Here is a 20,800-nt window from a genome sequence, read left to right on the forward strand (position 1 = left end):
TGCAGCGGGCGAGCATTATCTTATATGTATATGTGAGAGATAGTATGTATCTAATGAAATAGTTGATATGCACTTAGAATACTGCAGTCTACACTATAAAATTTATGTAGTTGTATATTTTCGAAGTATACACTTTACATTCACATTGATACAAATAGTTGAATCAACATAAAATATCAATTTTTTTGGTAACTAAATATTCCCTTTGTTCACTTTTTCTTGTCACGTTTTACTAATCTAGAGTAAAGCTACATAAACATTGACCAATGTTTTAATATCACCATATCGATATGAGAAAAACTATAAATTATAGTGTCTTTCATATAGTTTTCGAATATCTAAATTATAATTTTAAAATATTAAGAAAATGTAATGTAATTTAGCTTAAAATTAATTAAATTCATTTTCGAAATGCGAAACGTGATAAGTAAAAGTGAACGAAGTATCAATTTATACCCCAAGGTATATAAACTGTAATTTCTCTCTCTCTTTCTTTTTTTTTTTTTTTTTCTTTTTAATACTGATCCCTACCTTAAAACCCCGCTCCCCAAAAGGAGTTTCACTTTACATTTCAACCCCCGCATATATTACATTACAGAGAGCGAAGCCAAAGGGAGAAGATTAAGGAGAAACTGTTGAATTCCGATATGAAAAATTAGCCATTCGATCATCCGGAAAACCCTAGATTCCCACTTCTCCATTGATCCAAAGCTCCTCCAAAAATGACGGTTAAAAGTTCTCCTTTTTTCCCCATTTTTGAACCCAAAAGGTACATTTTTTTTTTATTTTCTTTCCACATAAAATAAGCTCACATTTATCCACATTTACGGTTTTATCTGCATCGAGTGTAAATTAGCACGTAACAATATGTCTAATTTTTAGAAAATGGGAATTTATAATTATTTTCAATGTATATGTGTATTTGAGCTGCACAGGTGTAACTAAGGCCGACATTCAAGAAATGTTTATGCATGGAAAATTTACACTTGGCTATTAGATTATAATATAGGGAAAAAACCAATTTTTAGTTTTTCTAATGAAATGGTTAGCGAGTTAACTCATTTGAATGATTGATGACTCATTTGTTGATCACTTATTGATTCAGAATAAAGAACCTTTTAAAAAAAATCGGTGAAATTGTAGCTATTTGTATATACCTCTTTTAGTTGTGAGTTAAAGGGATAGAGATAGATTCAAGATTTTGGCTGAATTATTAGATTTTGTTTTTTATTGGATAAGAAGTAGAATTGGGTTTCAGGGGCATTTGATTATATAAGTATTCGAATTTGGGGAAGAATTTCTCGAATCCGAGAACTTGGTGGAAAGAGGGAATGTGTTAGTGGGAGGAATGTATTTCATGTCAATTGGTCTATGTGTTTTTGTGATCTGAGTTTGCGTGAGGTGAAAAAAGAGCGACATGGGCTGTAGGGTCGGAGGCTTTGATGAAGTATGTTGTTATCCTTCTTGAGTAAGCGTTCTTTGGATGTTGATGCCAGGTATAAGTGTTTTGGCTATTGATTTGGCCCTTCACTTATTAATTTGGTTAAATTGCTCAATTGAAGTGCATGTTTGTACAATTTAGCAGGATTTGACTGTTTTTGCGTTTTCTTTTGTGCGCCACCTTCATGCTGCTTTTCACCCACAAAAGCTATGATTAAACTTTTGGTTTTCTGTACTTGGCGATTAAACTTCTGTTGAGATGTGCATCTGAAAGTAAAATTAGTAGAAATGTAAAGCATAATCTTTTGTTGTTTTGACAGGGATGCGTATGGATTTACTGTGAGACCACAACATCTTCAAAGATACAGAGAGTACGCTACTATATATAGGGTAATTGCTAGGTGTTTGGCTGTGCTGTACTCTGATAGAAATGCACGAATCATCTGAATCTTTACTGGAGTAATCCTAAGTCCTAACACAGTTTAATATGTATGTTTTTAGGAAGAAGAAGAAGAAAGATCAGAGAAGTGGAAGAGCTTTCTTGATAACCAAGAAGAATCAAATCAGCCACATGCTTCAGAGAAGTTGGACGTCCAGACTGTGGATTTTGAAGTTAGGAACGAGCAGCAAACGGTTCCTGCGCACGTGTCTCAAGAAGAAGGTGATGGTTCAGCAGGAGAGAAGCCAGTCTCAGACATTAAAACGGAAAGTGATCTTAAAGGGGAGTTGTCAGCTTATCTACCAGCAAAATCCTGTCAGGCTTATACGTGGGCCGAAATCAGAGCATCCTTGAGTCGCATTGATCATCTGATGAGCTTTCGTGTGAAGAAGACACCAAATGTGAAAGCTGAAGTGTCAACTGGTATTCACAATCATCTTGCAACTATTAAAGAGCCAGAGGAGTCAGAAGAAGAAAATGGGGAAGAATGTTCTGTCAATGAAGAATTGGGTGATGCTACCAATACCTCTGCAGAAGTAGGTACTGCCAGCAGTGTAGTTTCTCCTGATCTTTCCTTTCCTTGGAAAGAGCTCGAGTTCCTTGTTCGTGGAGGAGTTCCAAGGGATCTTAGGGGAGAGGTATTTCCTGGCATTTCTACCAGTTTAATGGTTTTCTGAAACCTAACATCAAAAACAATCTTGTAGCTAAGGCCAATTGATTGTCCAGGTATGGCAAGCTTTTGTTGGAGTTAAAGCACGTCGGCTGGAGAGATATTACGTGGATTTGCTTGATCCAGAAAGTGAGACTGGTGATGGTCAGGAGCATGATGAATCGTCATTGGCTGAAGAGAATAAGCAACAGAGTAAAGAAAGCGCTCACGTGCCAGAGAAATTGAGAAAGCAGATTGAGAAGGTCATTAGATGCATGGGCCCTGGACTTTATCGTTCAGTCTTTTCAATTCGTAGGTGCTACTTCTTTTTAGGGTCCATTCTGGTTGGTCATTCAACAATGTGTTTGTAACAGATACTTCAGAAATAATCTTTGTCATCTTCAGCCTTTCTTGAGTTTCTCTTTTCCACTTGTCCAAAATCAAGTTCTACCAATTTTTGCTTATTTTGAGCATCCTCCTCACTAATGCATTTCCAGCTGCCAATGGATGTTCATCCTCTTTGACTAGTGTATCATATCCACTTTCATACATTTTATTCTTCTCTTTGCTTTTTCTTTTCTCCCTTGCTCTTTCATTGACATATAACTGGCCGCACATATCTGTATGTACATTATCACTTTCATTTCATGTTTGATTGCATTTTCTTTGCATGCAGCAGATGTTACTCTCCAGGCTAATGCTTCGGATATTTGCAGGATCTTCCTAGAACCTTTCCTGGGCATCCTGCACTAGATGAGAATGGTCGAAATTCCTTAAGGCGTGTACTTATAGCATATGCTCGACACAATCCAGATGTAGGGTATTGCCAGGTGTGACATTTTCGCAGAAGTGTTTTCTTTACCATTTCTTTCGTTTCCTCAATGTTGGTTTCAAAAATCCTGCTTTTAGTTATGAGGAAGGAGACTATAAGTTGTGTCGAGTTGACATGCTAGATGAGGATATCTTCCAAGAGTATAAATGCTAATGTAGCACCTTAAAAATTCGTACAGAAATGGAGAGAACCGACGAATGTGGAAACAACAAGTTGTGGAGATAAAACTGTTGATTGAATAGTACTAAATACTAACTATATGGGTATTAATATATGAATATCGTCCCACTATGTGTTTCAATTTATGTGGCCCATTTTCGTTAATAGCAATTAATTTACCTGGCACTTTTTCTTTACTAGCGTAAGTGTTCTACATTAAAAGATTCCAACTATAACAATCTAATCTTAATATGGGATCTCCTTTCTGTTTTTTTACCATCTATGGTATGTGGTCTTGATTTGACCTCTTTTCTAGAAGCGATCTAATTTTGTATGTACTTTAATTTGTTTTGAACACATCTATGACTTGTTTGGTAACAGCCTAGGACTCAATTCTCATCTTATTCAATTCGTTTTGTTCTAATCTTTCTGCCGATGTGTTCGTTTGACATGGAGGGAATACGTGTTAGCTAAGTAAACAAACTATTACACATTCCATATTATGGTTGAAGGTTGAGCTCCTGATAAAAAAGGTCTAAGATTGTGCATTGTGGGACTTGTTTGAGATCGAGGCAGAAGAGAAACGTTTGGCAATGTTCTACAACCCCATCACATGGGGGTGGGATGAATAAATAGAGAATTTTGAGTCTGATATAGGCTCATTTGCATATGGCAACGGTAATTTTAAGCTAGATGAGAGGTGCTTACTCGAAAAGGAGCTGTAGTCTTATGAAAACTACACTTGTGCCTTCGATTTTTCATAAAATAATGAATGAAAGAGAAATCCATGAAATTCCAAAATAAAAAAGGGAAATAAAATAAGAGGAATTGTTGCAATGATTTTTAAGAATTCGGGGGTGCCTTGTCTAAACATGATGTATTTTCCTTAACAGCTCAAGATTAGATGGAAGCAATTACCATTTGGGGTTGTACTTATTCTTTTCATTTTTCCATTGATGTGCATGGAGTTTTATTTTCTGATTGCTCCTCCTGCATTCTAAGCCATATGTCCTTATTTTCTGTTATCTTCTTGCAGGCAATGAATTTTTTTGCTGGTATCTTACTTCTAATGATGCCAGAAGAAAATGCATTTTGGTAAGTTCTCAGTGAAACTTCTTATATCTTCTTTTCGCATGGAATGCTCATTTTATACCCCGGGAGAGAATGTTACTCGAATGCAGATGGAGCTTATATTTTTCTCTTTAATTATTTAATTCCGTAGTATTTTTTTTTTTATGTAAGTCCAAAGTTTGTAAAGATTACAGTCTTTTGGAAAAGTATTCTATCAAACATTTGTTTAATTATATTCACTAGGAATGGTTCATCTATTATGTGAGTTGGAGAGTTGAGTGAATAACTCCCCCAACAAGTTTAGGGAAGTTCGGTTGCTCGTTAGTTCTTGAGTATGGTGTTGGTTTTCAACAGATGAATGATCAAGAGCTAGTCAACAATAACTGCGGTGCAAGCTCACAGACTCATAGCACTAAGGAGAACAATTGTTAGCACATACCTATCAAAAACCAATTGTTAGAATATCAAGTAAATATATGTCTAGGTTCATACTCGTCTAGATTCATCGTATTTTAGTAAGGAAAATCTTATAAGATATTCTATAGGATACCTTAGTATATTCTCTTTTACTTAAAGAATATTTGGTTATTATGGATTAATTATCTATTAAATATATATAACCTAAGACTCTTATATAAGGAGCATCTTTTGTACATTGTTAAACAATCGATGAGAAGCTTTTCTAGTTTGGGATGACCATCTCATCTAAAGATTATACTTTTTCAACATGGTATCAGAGCATCTATGATCTTGTTAAGACTAAATTACTTCCATTACTGGCTAGATGTCCCGCCATTCATCTGATTAGTGTTTTTTGAAGGACTACTAAAAAATAATTATGTGAAAATAGAGCAGTAGTGTTAATTACCAGTAATACCAGTAATATTCTTGCTGTGGGTTGAAAGTTACTTCCTTCTAGTTTGTTATGGTATCTGGTACTTTGCAACCACGTCCTTTGTTTTTGTAAATTGCTACTGAGATTGTTGCTCTCTGATTGTTACTGTTTGATGCTACTTTTTCTTCCCTTTTACTGAAAATTGTTGCTCCCTGATGGTTACTATTTGATGCTACTTTTTCTCCTCTTTGCTTATCGCCTTTCTCCCCCCTCCCCCCTCTTTCCTCCTCTTCTTCTCCCCTATTCTTCCTTTCCACCTTTTCTTGAGCCAAGGTTTTTTTGGAAACAACCTCTCTACTGCTCCAGGTAGGGGTAAGGTCTGCGTACTCACTACCCTCCCCAGACCCCACCCGTGGGATTATACTGGGTATGTTGTTGTTGTTGTTTACAATGGCTAAATTCATTATTCATCTTGCCATGATTTTGACATTTTAAAACTATTCTCTCACATACTTCAAAACAACCCCATTATTTGTCTCAATTTATTGCTAAAAGTTTTTAACCCCATTATTTGTCTCAATTTATTGCTAGAAGTTTTCCACCCTACTTTGGCATTTCTTCAGAAAGTGAGAAAGTGATTTTATGTGTTGTGAATTTCATAAAAATATTTGCATCTTGAATGAAGCACACGATTAAAAAATCACATCATTTTAAGGTTGTGCAAGTCAAGCACGACCATTGATAGTCAATTTAATTTTATTTTTTTGGGGGGGGGGGGAGGAGGAAGATAGGGATACGTGTACCTGGGCTTAACTTAGAAAGATCTTTTTCTTGGTGACAACTAGCTTTAGTGTAGAGCAAATGCCAGTCTCGCTTTGCTAATGTTAATTTTAAGCTTTACCTTTTTTATTTGAATCTTCTCAATTGTGGAGGGTTCTATTTAGCAAACATTTAATTTTTTTGAGACAAGATAAAGAACTAAAAAATAAACAGGTGATACACCTGTTTCCAAACTTCACCCGACACCCTTCAGAAAAGAAAGAGCAAAGCTACAGAGTTTTGTGAACTCCCCCTTCTCGACCTCCCTTTTATGCATTCGTATATGAGTTGTGGCTCTTGGATGGTATTCTACAATTGCTTTGGGCTTTTCTAACTCATTCTTTTAAACCTATTAAAACTTTCATTAATCAGTTTACTACAGCCTTTAGCCTTTAGCTTTTTCATATCATCCATTGCCTTGCATAATCCATAAAGAATGATTTGCATCTGCACAAAATATGCTTGTGACTTGTACAATATTGCTTAGTGCACTGCTAAATTCTTTTCCTTGTAGATCTCTCAGATTTTTCTCTCTTTTTTTTTACACTTCACTAAAATGACAGAAGATTCAATTCAATATCAGATTCTATAGGGTTGATTATACCATTTCTATTCTTACGCTTTTTATTCATGCATTATAATGTTTACTTGTTTAAGTAGGATTACTCTTTATCAACTTCGTCCCTTGTGGATTTCTTTCAATTGGGCATTGTTAAGTTTGTCAAAACTGCAACTAGAAGACTGCTTATGCAAGGTTGATATTATGGTGGAACATCAGAAGCAACTAGAGCTGTTACGTCTCTACAAGGGACAATCTAGAATATTGGCTTTCTTTCATGTGACTTGTAAATATACATGTATATTTTTTTACGTACAGTAGTGGTTATTGCCGAAGTATTTTATACATTTCTTGAGGTTGAGTTGTTTATTGGCAATATCTGGAGACCTTCATTCATGCTATTTTAGTAACTGAACTACGTTGTTTATTTTTTATATTTATTTTCATTAATGCAACTAAATACCGTTATGGGCGGGTTGTTTTGAATCTCCAGGGCATTGGTGGGTATTATCGATGAATACTTTGACGGCTGTTACTCGCAAGAAATGATAGAATCCCAGGTTTGCATAACCATAGACCTGATTCTGGCTATGCAGGATGATCATTACTCATACAAATGATCTTTTTTTCCCATTAGGTGGATCAACTGGTGTTTGAGGAGTTAGTGCGTGAAAGGTTTCCGAAACTTGGTCTGTCCATTGCTTTTATCTGTTTTATCTTGGTTGTCTGCTTTCCACATCAAAACACTCCAATTGCTGTTTCTTATTAGATGATCTTTTTTCTGCAGTCAATCATCTGGATTACTTGGGAATGCAAGTGGCATGGATTTCTGGACCTTGGTTTCTTTCAATTTTCGTAAATGTGCTTCCCTGGGAAAGTGGTAAGGTTCTTGTTCTGATGTGGAAATTTCATTAAACTTATAGCTGGTTTTAACAGTTCATGTTCTTGTTGAAAATTATTTGATTAGTTTTTAGTCTTGATGGTTTATTTTGCTTTCAGTTCTTCGAGTTTGGGATGTGCTTCTCTTTGAGGGAAATCGTGTCATGCTCTTTCGAACAGCACTTGCTTTGATGGAGTTGTATGGTAGTACATTTCATTGTGATTAGTCTTCATTACATGCCAAAATTGTTTAGCTGGAGCAACTGAGGCTATCTTAGACAATTATTATGATCATAACAAAATCTTGCAGGTCCTGCTGTAGTTACAACTAAGGACGCTGGGGATGCAATCACTTTATTTCAATCCCTTACTGGCTCAACTTTTGATAGTAGCCAACTTGTGTTGACAGCTTGTATGGGTTTCTTAAATGTCACTGAAGATAGATTGCTAGCACTGAGAGAAAAACATCGGCCAGCTGTTCTTGCAGTTACTGAGGAGAGATCACAGGGAGGGCCTGTTAGGAAAGACCCAAAAGGTCTTGCCTCCAAGCTGTATAGTTTTAAGCATGATCCTGAATCATTTATAAAAGAAACAAAGCCGGAGGAACGGCCAGGTGATAAGAAAATAGGCAATAAAACATCAGACTCAAATTCCAACTCCGCAAGTCTGGATGAATATCTCAACAACCTAAATATAGATTCACATGTGGATTCCCTTCCAGATGTTCAAGAACAGGTTACTTGTTCAGTCCTCCTAGTATATCCAATAAAGAAGTCGCTTTTGGGCTTTTTCACCTTATTTTACTTGGCTTCCAGCCGGGGCTGACATTTTGATTTGTGTACTTCCATTTATACATTCAGTGTTAACACTTTGAGAAAAATAATGTTTGTCAACTTTACATTGTCCCTGATATTAAAAAACCTGTGGTTTTTTGACGTCCAATATCTCGAGAGAATCTCCAAGGATATATTCTTTCGTCTTTTTGGTGTTGACCTATCTCATAGTTCAAGGAACCCCATGGGGATACATTCTTTGTTTATCTTATGTGTATGGGCAAAATGAATGCTGAGAGGGAATTCCTTTGTCATCTGCTAAATACCCAACTGAATCTCCAACTTCTCCTTGAATCGTTGGCAGGGACTTTCATGCCCAACCAATTTCTAATGAAAGTTGAATTTGCTGCATTTTTTTTTGGGTCAGTCTTGTTACTGTCTTTGTTTGTAGAACTCCGTGCATACTGCATTGGGGTTTCTATTACATGTGTTTTGTGCATGAAGAAAAATTAGGCAAATAGGTAGATTATTGAAATATATTACCCCCAGGGCTTTGATGCAACGGTAAAGGAAGTAAAATGATGTGTAGTAGGCATGAATTCGAACCTTGCTGAGGACTAAATCCTGACATATAAGTGGGAAGAGGGTAGAGGTCCAGGGCAGTACTCCTCCGAGTTCCGTGGCAATTGTTAGTGTTCTGTGATTAAGAAAATTACTTGTCTGTTATAGTAACTAAAGTAATTAACCACTATCTCTTTTTAAAGTGCAATTATTAACAGCTCTTGTGCAGGTTGTTTGGTTGAAGGTTGAGCTCTGTAGGATGCTGGAAGAGAAGAGAGCAGCTACCCTGAGGTTTGCCTTTTTTACTTCAAAAGTCCAACTTTTGGTTCATTTTGATGCGGAATCTCCTGTAGTACTTTTTGTTCTGTGATTAAATCATGAATATTGTGTCCACAAATTTCGATATTGACAATGCTAAACTATGAAAAAGGAAGGTTTTAACCTAAACATATAAAAAAATGGTAATTTTCTTTTCCAGAGCTGAAGAGTTGGAGACGGCGCTTGTGGAGATGGTCAAAGAAGATAACCGACGACAATTAAGTGCAAGAGTATATGTTCTTACATATGTTTAGTTTTAGTACTCATGTTTCTGGTTGATTGTAAGTTATATGCACTTTAAACATGGATGGAAATTTCACTTGGAAACAGACTTTTCTAGTAAATTTTTATTTTCTCTATTCATAAAATCTTAGCTTATTCTGGACTTCCCAAAACAAAGAAAATTCTGTTGTCAACATATTATTCTGATGCTTTGTCGACAATCTGCAGGTTGAGCAATTGGAGCAGGAAGTGGCTGAACTGCGACAAGCCCTTGATGATAAGAAAGAGCAAGAGCAAGCAATGCTTCAGGTAGTTAAACGAAGTATATCCTGTAAATCTGCTCTTAAAGCTATATTTACATGCTTAAGATATAACCTGTAGGTTTTGATGCGGGTTGAGCAAGAACAGAAGGTCACGGAAGACGCTAGGATTGCTGCCGAGCAGGATGTGGCTGCTCAAAAGTATGCAGTACATGTTCTTCAGGTTTGATATCCATTACCAATGAACAATTTAACTTGTTTATGTGAAGCAACTATTACAATTCTTTGATGCGTAAGCACATTTACCAAGGTGATTGCTCAAAACTCCAACTAGCCAATTGCAGCTTGGGAAGGTATCCAGTGGTTCAATGGCTAATTCTCTTATTTGATAAGTAGTAAGACTTCATTAATATAATTGGCCCAGCACCAAGACAGTACTTGTGAGTCCATCACTACTAATCGTTCTTGTGTCATTTAATGCATTGAGTTTTTGAGAAGAAGTAATGAAATAGCTAAGTTTTTGCAATTAAAAGCGCTCTTGTGAAGCCAACAGTAGTGGCATTTACCTTACAGTTTCAGCATAATATATTCATAACGCGATACTTAAATTTCCTGAACAACCTTTCCATGCAGGAAAAGTACGAAAAGGCTATGGCTTCTGTTGCTCAGATGGAGAAGAGAGTTGTCATGGCTGAATCAATGCTTGAAGCTACCTTGCAGTATGAATCTGGTCAAGTCAAAGCTCTATCTTCCCCACGGTGTGTGAGAGTTCTGAGTTATTCCCTAAATTTTACATCTTCTCTTTTTCTTATGAATGGTCCTTGTGCAACCAAGGTAGGTGTAGAACATGGCAATTTTCCTTTTCTGACGTCTGGTGAACTATGCGAACATTAATAGCTTTCGTGTTCCTTTCCAGATGCACCAAAATAATCAATTGGGTAACATTTGTAAAAATTTCTTAGTCCTCCCAACACGACTCTCTCCCCAAGCCGGCAAAAATCCCTTGACTGTCCATGGCGTTGCCCATGATACCCCTCCACTGTCAACGAAACTCCAACAGCTAAGAGCGCTTTCAGAAGATGGACCAGGGATGTACAAAAGTAGTCATCTGATTTTCGGGGAGACTTGAAAGAGATTTCTTTAAATCCAATCTGCCCCTTCTAGGAAAATATTGTTTTGTTCAAGCAGCTAACTTCGATTCACCTCAATAGTTCCATGACTCCACTTTCTGATAAGGGGTTGTTAGTTGGCAACGAACCTGCGGAAGAACCACTCTGATTCACCAACACTTGCTCAATTTAACTTTTATACAGGACACAGCTTGAAAGAGGAGAATAACCTATTTAATGTAACAAATATGCTCTTAGTCTGACTTAGAAAGAAGCAGGGAACCATCACCAAACATGAAACAACAGAGGTTGAATGTGGATTGGGTAAATGACTATTAGCCAGCTGCACAACTCTATTGCAAATAAAAAATAATAATTGATGAAGTAAGCATATAAGACAATTCTTAAATCTAGATACGTACATTATGAAAGCACACATAGGATTATGAGGTGGTCAATGAAGGGTGGAAAGCATCACAAAATAGAAGTTCAATGGCTGTGGTTGTGGCTGTGTAGGAAGATGTTACTGGAAAAGGAATGAGGTAGTTTGGTAGTTTTAAACACACCTGGGATGCAAAAATAGATTCATTTGACAAGCTGCTATCTAATTTCTGTTACTAGGAAAAGTTCCTGCACAAAAATGATTAAGCAATCATCTAATTTTTTTAAACTGAAAAGACCAAGCCCAAGTGTCAGCAGACAGTGTATGGTCACGCCTGTTGCCCCAGGTGTTGGAAAATAAAATAATTATATTTACTTATGATTTGTTTCCCTCATCCGATCCCTTATTTTTTGGCGATATGATACTTTTAGCACTTGGTATTTGGTGAAAGAAAAAGTTAAAACTACTTGCACGAGCATTTTACTTAGTCTTAAAGTATCTCAGCATCCTTACTCTCTCCTGTGTCTATCATAACAAGTCTAAGCTTTAGTTGTTAAGCTGTTAAGAGTTTGAGATCCGTTCTTTCAATAATATTCATAAAGTTGAACAACGTCTTGGTAATGTGTTGGTTGGTATTCTGTCTTTGACAGAGATTTTGAAGAGTAGATTAATTTAAGAACCTTTCATAGTTACTGAAAGAATCACTGTATAAGCCACGAGATTATTGTGTCATAAAATATGGTGATTGTACATGTTAAGGAGTTTCTCATCCAAAATCACTTTAAGTGTTTTGTTTCTAGTTATTTTGGTGTATACAGTCAGACCTCTCTATAACAGCATCCCTATATAACAACATTTCACTATAAAAGCCAAGCTTTTTCCGGAACCAATTTTTATGTTATGTTATAATATATGTTCTCTATAACAGCACTTCGCTGTAACATCCAAAAAATATTTGGAACAAACGAGGTTGTTATAGAGAGGTTTGACCGTATATGAATTAAAGTTACCATGTATTTGTCAGGTCAGTAAGACCAGATTCTCCGCAAGGTGTACCAGCAAAAAGGACAGGTCTACTATCATTCGGCCTTGGTTGGCGTGATAGGAACAAGGTATTGCTGATATTCCCCTCACTTATAGGGTAATATCTGTTATTAGTACAAATGATAAATAAGAGCATCTGTTCTTGGCAATGATAAATATAAGCAGAATAGTTTTACAGGAGGCTTAACTAGTGAAGATGCATTAATTAGTGGTGTGAAATTATATTGCTTGAGTGATATCTTTAGTCAAAAGCTTACCATTATGGTTGGGGGTTAGACCCCTAAGCATAAATTATATCCAATATGAACGTACATGAAGAAGGGGGACATAATGCCTAACCTTCACAAAACAAGTATGGGGGACTAGACATGCCTAATCCTGTACAAAAGGTGACAACATTACCAATGAATTGAAAGTGTCATAAAGATGTAACTTTATATTTTGCATGCGAGGATCCATCTCTTTTACATCATGATTGTTTAAGTGGTTATTATGGCCCTTCTTCCTAAAGGGTCAGCCTTAACTTTCTGTATCAACTTAGACCTAAGAACGAAAGATTAAGAAAAAACAGACCTAAGAATGATCAATGATGAATTATTTGACAGGGGAAGCCGAACAATCTTCCATCACCAAATGAAACTAAACCTGCAGACGAAGGACCAGAAATGAGCAGTACGAAGACTGAAGCTAACGGACAGCAGGAATAGGGAACATGCTGCTAAGTGAAGGTGTATACCGAAAGTTTGATCATTAAGAGGTGGTGACTGCACCCCCAATTGGTAGCATGTGCAGGTCCTTTAGACGTCTTGTTGAAGTATAATTCGTACCTCCCAACTCAATTTTGTATTAACAGTTATTTGATTCTTTTGTACAGTTATGTAAAGAAATTTGACATCTTTTTGTAGCCGTTATGAAATGTGAGCTTTCATTTTGCTCAATTGTGAATCGCTCTGTCCCCTTCAAAAAGATCAGAAGAAAATACTTCATTTGGCTAAATGAGCAAATAGAAAAGGACAGGAGTGAGGTTTGCAACATGCCATTCTTTTTCTATTCTACACGCAAAGTATACATCATTTGACCTTTTATTCTTCATCAACCTATGGTAATCGTAAAAATAGCACGAGCTAGCCAATTTTCGGATTGATCATTCAAAAATAGCCGGCGTTTGTAAAATCGTTAAAAAATAGTCACTATTTTGCTGCAACACGGAAAGTTCTAGCATAATATACTGGAGATCGGTGCACCTGTGTATGAACTTCCATCATATTATGTTGGAACTCTTAACACGCGGAAATTTTCAATATAATATACTGGAAATTGGAGAACTGGTGCTCCAATCTCCAGTATATTATGTTGGACCGGTATATTATACTGGAACTCCAGAATGAGTATTTTTCCGGATTTTGAACAGCGTTTTTGTTCAAATTTATTTTACATGAAATGTGGCTAAATTTCGATTACTGAAACTGTTGTTATTTTTGAATGATCACTTGTAAATTTGGTTATTTTTGAATTTCTCCCGGTAATCCTCATCTTTTGTTTAAATTTGGACTGACTATGTTTTTGCCACTCACATGGGCACGGTTAGAGATCAACAAACAGTAACCAGGCGAAAAATGCTTATCAAGTATAATCTTAAAGTCGTTTGGTACAATGGAGGGATAAATAAGGATATCTCTGTAGATATGTGATTTTTGACCCTCCCCAAGATTTTTCATATTTTAGCACGTAAATATTTAATTTAGGCCTAATATAGCTATTTCAACTCATTTTTACTCCTTTACTTTATTTTATTACAAGAAAACAAAATTACAAAAAAATAGGTTTATTAATGTTTTATAGTCATTTTAAATCATGAAAAATACCAAAATATCGCGCATGACATTTAGGCTTTATTGTTACATTTTTAGGATTAATCGATAGTTACTTGTTTTATAAAAACTGAAAATAACAAAAATGCTTCATTTTTACACTTTTTCCTTTTATTGATTTTTTCTCTTTTAATTTAGGATTAAGTAGCTCTTATAATTTTTATAATTAGCTAATTAGTTTAATTTCACATTTTTTAGATATATAGGATTTTAATTTTAGGATTTTTAATTAAAGAAAAAGAAAAGGGAAAAGATAAGAAAAAGAAATTGAAGAAAAGATTTAATCGGATATTGGGCTAATTCTTGAACCTAAATTAGGCCCAAATTTTCCTCACCTACCCAAAAACCCATACCCTTCCAATTAAAATCTAGACCTAGACCTATATAGATAAGATTAGGCTACACATAAAAGAAGGAGATTTTTCTAGACCCTGAACAAGAAGAAACGATCAGATCCCTTCTTCAAAAACTGGAGCGCCGTTTTACTCCTCTCTCTCATCAGAAGAGACCCCTCCCCTTCGAAGAAACATAGCATCATCATAAAAAAATGACCTAGACAATCATAAAAGAATTCTCCATTTTTAAAGAGAACAATGGCGTTTGTTGGAGTTGGAGCTCCCTTCTTCTTCCTCCACTTTTTCTCCAAATCTCACACCAAAATTGGAGATCCGCCGTTTTCCAAAAAATGACCCCCTGCTCATCTTCGTCAAAGACCTAAAAAAAAACCTTACTAATCCGGCCGTTTCCTCTCAAAAGACCATCACCAGATTTTGGTCTCCTTCTTGACAAGATATAAAAACGAAGAAAGGAACCATAGAAAAACTAGGAGAAGTTCAGCCGTAGACCATAGAGAGCACACGACCTTTCCCCATGAACTTTCAGCTCCTTTCTCCTTCAAAAACTTAACCATGTAAAACCCAGCAAGAAACTCCATCAAAGAGCTCTGAAAATAGCCTAAAAGATCAGCCCAAAAATGTCCCGAAAATCAGCTCTAAAAGCAGCTGAAACTAGTTGCAAACAATCCCAAAAAAAATCGATCCAAATTCAGCCATAATACAGCTGAAACATGCCGAAAATCTATCCAAACATCACCTCTTAAAGGTAGGCGTTCAGTTCGGTAGGATCCCCAGTCAAATCGAGGTCGAGTTTGAGTTTCCTGTTTGAAGATTCCGATCGTAGGTCCATTCTCGTCATAGCAGCTGTTATTCGAGTTCTTAAAAGGTCCTTTGATGTAATGAAGATAGTTTATTTGTTGAAGGTTAATGTTTCTCCCTTTTCTTTATATTATCTTTACATCTGTTGGGATTTTCCATGTTTAAAATAAAATTTGATGTTTAGACTTTCCAAGGACGTGTTCATTTGTTTTTGATTCATACATTTGTCTATTTATTTTTCTTTTCTCCTCTTTCAACATTTAGACTAGATTCCAGTATAAATTATTTATATGCTAGTTTGGTTTTGAAGCATCTTGGCCCGTTGTTGATAGTTTTGTGCTAGCATATTTCTTTTCAATTTGTCCTGTGATAGTTTAACTCTCTGTTAGTGTGATTTTGATCCTTAGTTATAAAATAGAATTAGTTGTTTCTCTAATAATGGTAGATAGATGTTTAATTTCAGTTAATTTTCTTATTCTGTATTTTTGTATCACTGTAATCAGGATATTTTATTGTTCGGATCTAGTATATTTCTATTTGAACATATCTTTAGGTTAGTATTATTGTTTGATCGTTTGAGTTGGTCATGAGTAAGTAATAGATCACGTTAGCTAGCCATTTCATAGCTGAATTACATCACTTTTCCTGCAATAATTTTTCACAACTTTTGCCTTGCAATAATCTCGAAGTAGTTTACAAAAATAACTTATGAACATCCCTAGTTTGTTTTAATCAAGTAAAGCCCTTTGGAATAATTTGAGGTGTGCCATGCCAAATAAAATCTCAAAACTCATGGCCCTCATTTAATTAATTTTAATACTTTAGAAATCGAGGTGTGCCATTTAGTTGAATTTTCCATGGCCCTCACAAACTTGAAAGTACATAGTTGTTTTAGGCGCATAATTTAAATTAATTTTCGTAAACTCGGGTGTGCATTTCATCTGACCCAACTCCAATTCTCAACAACATTAAATAAAACGTGTCGCGAATCGCGGGTCCATTTCATGTGGCGTGGTTCAAGGCATGTTTTAAATAACATTGAATCTTCCTGAAAATAATTAAAAGCGGTTAATAAGTTAAAATGTACCATGGGTTAAAACATGTATTAAAATCAGATAATATGCCAATTAAAACAGTTGAGCGATCGTGCTAGAACCACGGAACTCGGGAATGCCTAACACCTTCTCCCGGGTTAACAGAATTCCTTACCCGGATTTCTGGTTCGCGGACTGTAATACAGAGTCAATCTTTTCCTTGATTCGGGATTTGAACCGGTGACTTGGGACGCCATAAATTTTCCAAGTGGCGACTCTGAATCTTTTAATAAATAAATCCCGTTTCAATTGTCCTTTAATTGAAAAAACTCACTTATACCCTTTCAGGGTGTAGGAAAAAGGATGTGTGACAGCTCTGGCGACTCTGCTAGGGATAAAAACCCAGAACTTCTGGTTCAGGGTTCAGAATTCGAGCTTAGAATAGCTGTTATGATTGGCTGTTATTTGTTATCTGATTTTTACATGTTTGAGCCTAATGTGCTAAATGCCGCTTTTTAGCGCTTTGATTTTGCTTGAACTATATATAAATTGTTACGAAATCCTTCTTCTCTCTGAGTTTTCTAAATCATCTGGGAAGTGTGCACTTCGTGTGACTTCTTTTCTATTAGAGTCATATCCCAATTTTAGAACGAGGTTCGGATAAGTTGTAAAGTCGGTGAAGCTTCTGTATTTCCGGTACGCTGCCCCCCTCAGCTCGAGCTGTCCGCTCGGGTAAGCCAGGTCTAGAACAATACAGCTAGGTTTTAAATCTAGAATAACATAGCCTCATGCCGGATCCCTAGTAGGAATGCTTGTTTGCATCACGTGCATTTGACTTTGGGGACTCAACACAGGGGTTGAGTCCGTTTAGGACTAGTGCACCCAAATTAAAAGACCATCCTGATGCATCTTACGTGCTACTTGCGTATCTGTCGGTTTCGGCTTGCATATTGACTGACTTCTAGAATAAGGAAAGAAAATGAAAAAAAGAGAAAAAGGAAAAAAAAATCAAAAAAAAAAAAGAAGAAGAAAAAAGAAAAGAGAATGAGATGTAGTATTTGAAATATCCTGAAACTCTGCCGAAATTTTGAAAAATAGAAAAAGAGGTCATTTCAAAATAAGTCATGTTTTTCTTGTTCCGTCAAAACGGGCGAACTACGCGGGTCTGATTCTCACCAGATGTGAGATACGTAGGAAAACCTAATCGGTTCCGGCCCATAATTTTCAAAAAATCCAAAAATATTTTCCTTTACTTCCTTTTTTAGAAAAGTCTTTCTTTGAGACCCAATTTTTTTTTAAAAAAAAAATCCAAAAATATTTTCTTTTAATCTCTTCTAAAAAATAAAAAAAATTAATATCTTCATCCTTCTTTATAAGTTTTTCTTTCGAAAATTGAAAAGAAAATTCAAGATTTAAAAATATATTTTTTAGAAGTCTTTCTTTCATAATTTTAACATAAAATTCCAAAAATATTTTCCTTCTTCTTTAGAAGTTTTTCTTTCGAAATTCCAAAAAAAAAGCAACGAAATCAAAAAATATTTTCTTTCTTCTTTATAAGTCTTTCTTTCGAAAATTAAAAAAAAAGAGAAAAAAAGGAAAATTCAAAATGCAAAAAAAAGAGTTAGTTTATTTACTTTATTCCTGATCTTCCCGAACTACGCAAAATCTGATTCATGTTCCCACATGATATGTAGGCAACCCACATCAGGTTCGATCAAATGACTTTGAAAAAAAAAGAAAGAAAAGAAGAATAAAAAAAGAGTGGAAGAAAGATAATAATAAGGACCGACTGAGTCCATTCTAACATGTTTCTGTTTTGAATTGTGAAGAAAATTGAGGTGGTCGGTTTGTGGTAAGCTGACAGCATAAGATCCAAGGAAAAATGATAACTGACATCGAAGCTGTTACAAGTGCTCAAGAGACTCAGGGTCATAGGGTTCAACAAGAGTCTATTGTGTTTGAGAAAAATAGAATACTGAAACAACAAATGACCGAAATGTGTCAAGCACGGTCCATTGGTCAAGGACAGCCTCGTCATAAGTCACAATTTGCTACACAACAAGAGCAATACCACTCTCCCGAGTACCACTCGTACTCGTTCGATCTTCCTGCAAACATTGAGAAGCCTGCCCGAAAGATGGTACAGGAAGAAATGACCCAAAGAGTGAAAAGCTTAGAACAACGGTTGAAAACATACAAGGGTTGGCAGGTCAAAAGAGTGTTGCCTTCAAAGATCTATGTATGTTCCCCGATGTTCACTTGTCGCCTGGTTTCAAGACTCCCAAATTTGAAAAGTATGATGGACATGGAGATCCTATAGCCCACCTGAAAAGGTATTGCAATCAACTGAGAGGTGCGGGAAGAAATGAAGAATTGTTGATGGCTTATTTTTGGGAAAACCTTACGGGAGTAGCCTCCGAATGGTTTATGGATCAAGACACGTCTCGCTGGTATGTTTGGGTTAACATGGCACATGCCTTTGTCAAACAGTTCCAATACAACATTGACATTGCCCCAGACCGCAATTTCCTTTCAAACTTGAAGAAGAAACCAACTGAAAGTTTCAGGGAATATGCCATTAAATGGAGAGAGCAAGCGGCCAGAGTTAAGTCACCCATGGATGAGCACGAGTTAATCACTGTCTTCCTTCAGGCTCAAGAGCCAGATTATTTTCAAAACATGATTTCCGCAGTGGGTAAATCCTTTTCGGAAGCAATCAAAATGGGGGAAATGATTGAGAATGGTCTTAAGACAGGTAAAATTATAAGCCAAGCAATTCTCAAAGCCGCAACTTAGGCTGTCCCGATTGAATCCAATAATTTTAGTGACACGAATGAGAAGCACGAAGAAATCATGATGACATCAGGATCGAGAAGAGGTCCTAGGAGAGCATCTCGAAGGTATGAGCAACCTCATCAAGTTTCCCATGATTCCCTTGAATACTATTATCCACTTCAGAACCCTCAATACTTTGTTGTTGCACCTCATTATGTTGCCCGGCCACCAAGACACCCCAGAAGGCAAGCACCAGCACCGCACAATCTCCACCAGCCTCCACAAAATTTTCAAATGCCCTATAAACCACATCCAAGCCAGGGGTATAGAAGGGAATAAAGGCTGAAAGATAATTTTACACCAATAGGAGAGTCCTATGCAAGCTTGTTTGAGAAATTAAAGCAGTATGACATGATTGCACCTATTCCTCCAAATCATGTGGACCCCTGTGCAAGAAGCTTTGACCCTTCTAAAAGGTGTAAATACCATTCCAATGCCCAGGGGCACAATGTTGAAAGCTGTCGGGATTTGAAAAGAGAAATAGAAAGGATGATCCAGGAAAACTAATTGTGATCCAAGACAGTGACACACAGAATATCGCGCAGAATTCTTTACCTGCACATCATGATGCACACTTTGTGGGGATGATGCCTGGTGACATGGAGTATGAGAATCCTCTTGGGAACTTGCTAACTGAAGTTAATAATGTTGAAATTGGAGAAGGCTCTGTTGATTCTGATGAGCAAATTTGTGGCTAAATGTCAAGCCTAGCGATTGAAAAGTCATTCCTTCATCACTAGGAAGGAATCTTGGTAGCTTGTTTTAATGTTTTTTTCTATTATCTGGGTTAATTCAGGGTTGTGATCCAGATTTTATTTGTTTTATTGAGTCAAACCCTTCTATCCCTCCATTCTGTTTGTGTAAGTCTTGTCTGTCTGTTCTATTGTTATTTTCATTATTCGGGTTATTTTAGGGTTGTAACTCGTATTTTGGGTTGCTTGTTTAGTTGTAAAACCCTTTCATCCTTTACTCAATAAAATACAGTTTGTCCTTTTGTGTCATTCTGTTCCTAGTTCTTTTGTCGCTAGTTCTAATGACATGACATGCATGCGGAAATTTTGGCCAGATCTTAGGAACCGATTTAATCTTGAATTGGATAAGTGAGAAAGAGACATTTTTGGAAGATGAATAAAGACATGAAACATTTGGAAAATAAGCATGAGCCAAGTTTACATGGAACCAAAAGCAGTCATGCTCATGGAAGTTAAGGGTCTCTACCTTTTGAATCATTTGAGAAGATCGGGCTTAAGGATAATCGGATGGGCTGAAGTCTGTTTAGCACTAAGAGATAGAAAATGTTTTCAATAGAAGGTGTATTCTAGACAACTTGAAATGGATCAGTTAGTGGCAAAATGCATCTTCTACATCAAGACAAAATCCAAGAAAAGTCACCCAAAGTGACAAGGGTCATTCACAACGAGGAAAGTATTGTTCATACAGCTTTACACTGAAAAAGACCTAAGAAGTCAGTCATGTTCATTAATGATGTGATCGCGAAAAATACTATAATTGGCGTTCTCGAGGCTGGGAGGCCCTTTTTCTGCTATCCAAACAC

The 20,800-nt window shown here is 36.3% G+C and overlaps 1 protein-coding gene across 4 annotated transcripts; it reads left to right on the plus strand.

Annotated features, from left to right (window-relative positions):
* The first annotated feature begins 556 nt into the window (after positions 1-556).
* LOC104219976 (uncharacterized) lies at positions 557-13,289 on the plus strand. 4 transcript variants are annotated; one of them, XM_009770745.2, is made up of 18 exons: positions 558-769; positions 1,761-1,830; positions 1,942-2,517; positions 2,606-2,791; positions 3,245-3,358; positions 4,556-4,614; positions 7,297-7,363; positions 7,441-7,492; positions 7,591-7,683; positions 7,803-7,886; positions 7,993-8,417; positions 9,246-9,307; positions 9,495-9,564; positions 9,785-9,865; positions 9,938-10,039; positions 10,450-10,574; positions 12,332-12,419; positions 12,957-13,289. In XM_009770745.2, exons 1-18 carry the CDS (start codon positions 723-725, stop codon positions 13,056-13,058), a joined length of 2,403 nt encoding a protein of 800 aa, XP_009769047.1. In that variant the 5' UTR covers positions 558-722; the 3' UTR covers positions 13,059-13,289. The 4 variants fall into 4 exon arrangements, 3 of the variants coding, with proteins under 3 accessions (XP_070006554.1, XP_009769047.1, XP_070006553.1); XM_070150452.1 differs by having other exon boundaries at positions 7,993-8,217; positions 9,235-9,307; XR_709410.2 differs by lacking the exons at positions 12,332-12,419; positions 12,957-13,289 and adding an exon at positions 10,127-10,256 and having other exon boundaries at positions 557-769; positions 10,450-10,493.
* The last annotated feature ends 7,511 nt before the right edge of the window (positions 13,290-20,800 follow it).

The sequence above is a fragment of the Nicotiana sylvestris genome, chromosome 7 (assembly GCF_000393655.2).
Source record: "Nicotiana sylvestris chromosome 7, ASM39365v2, whole genome shotgun sequence".
NCBI lineage: Eukaryota > Viridiplantae > Streptophyta > Magnoliopsida > Solanales > Solanaceae > Nicotiana > Nicotiana sylvestris.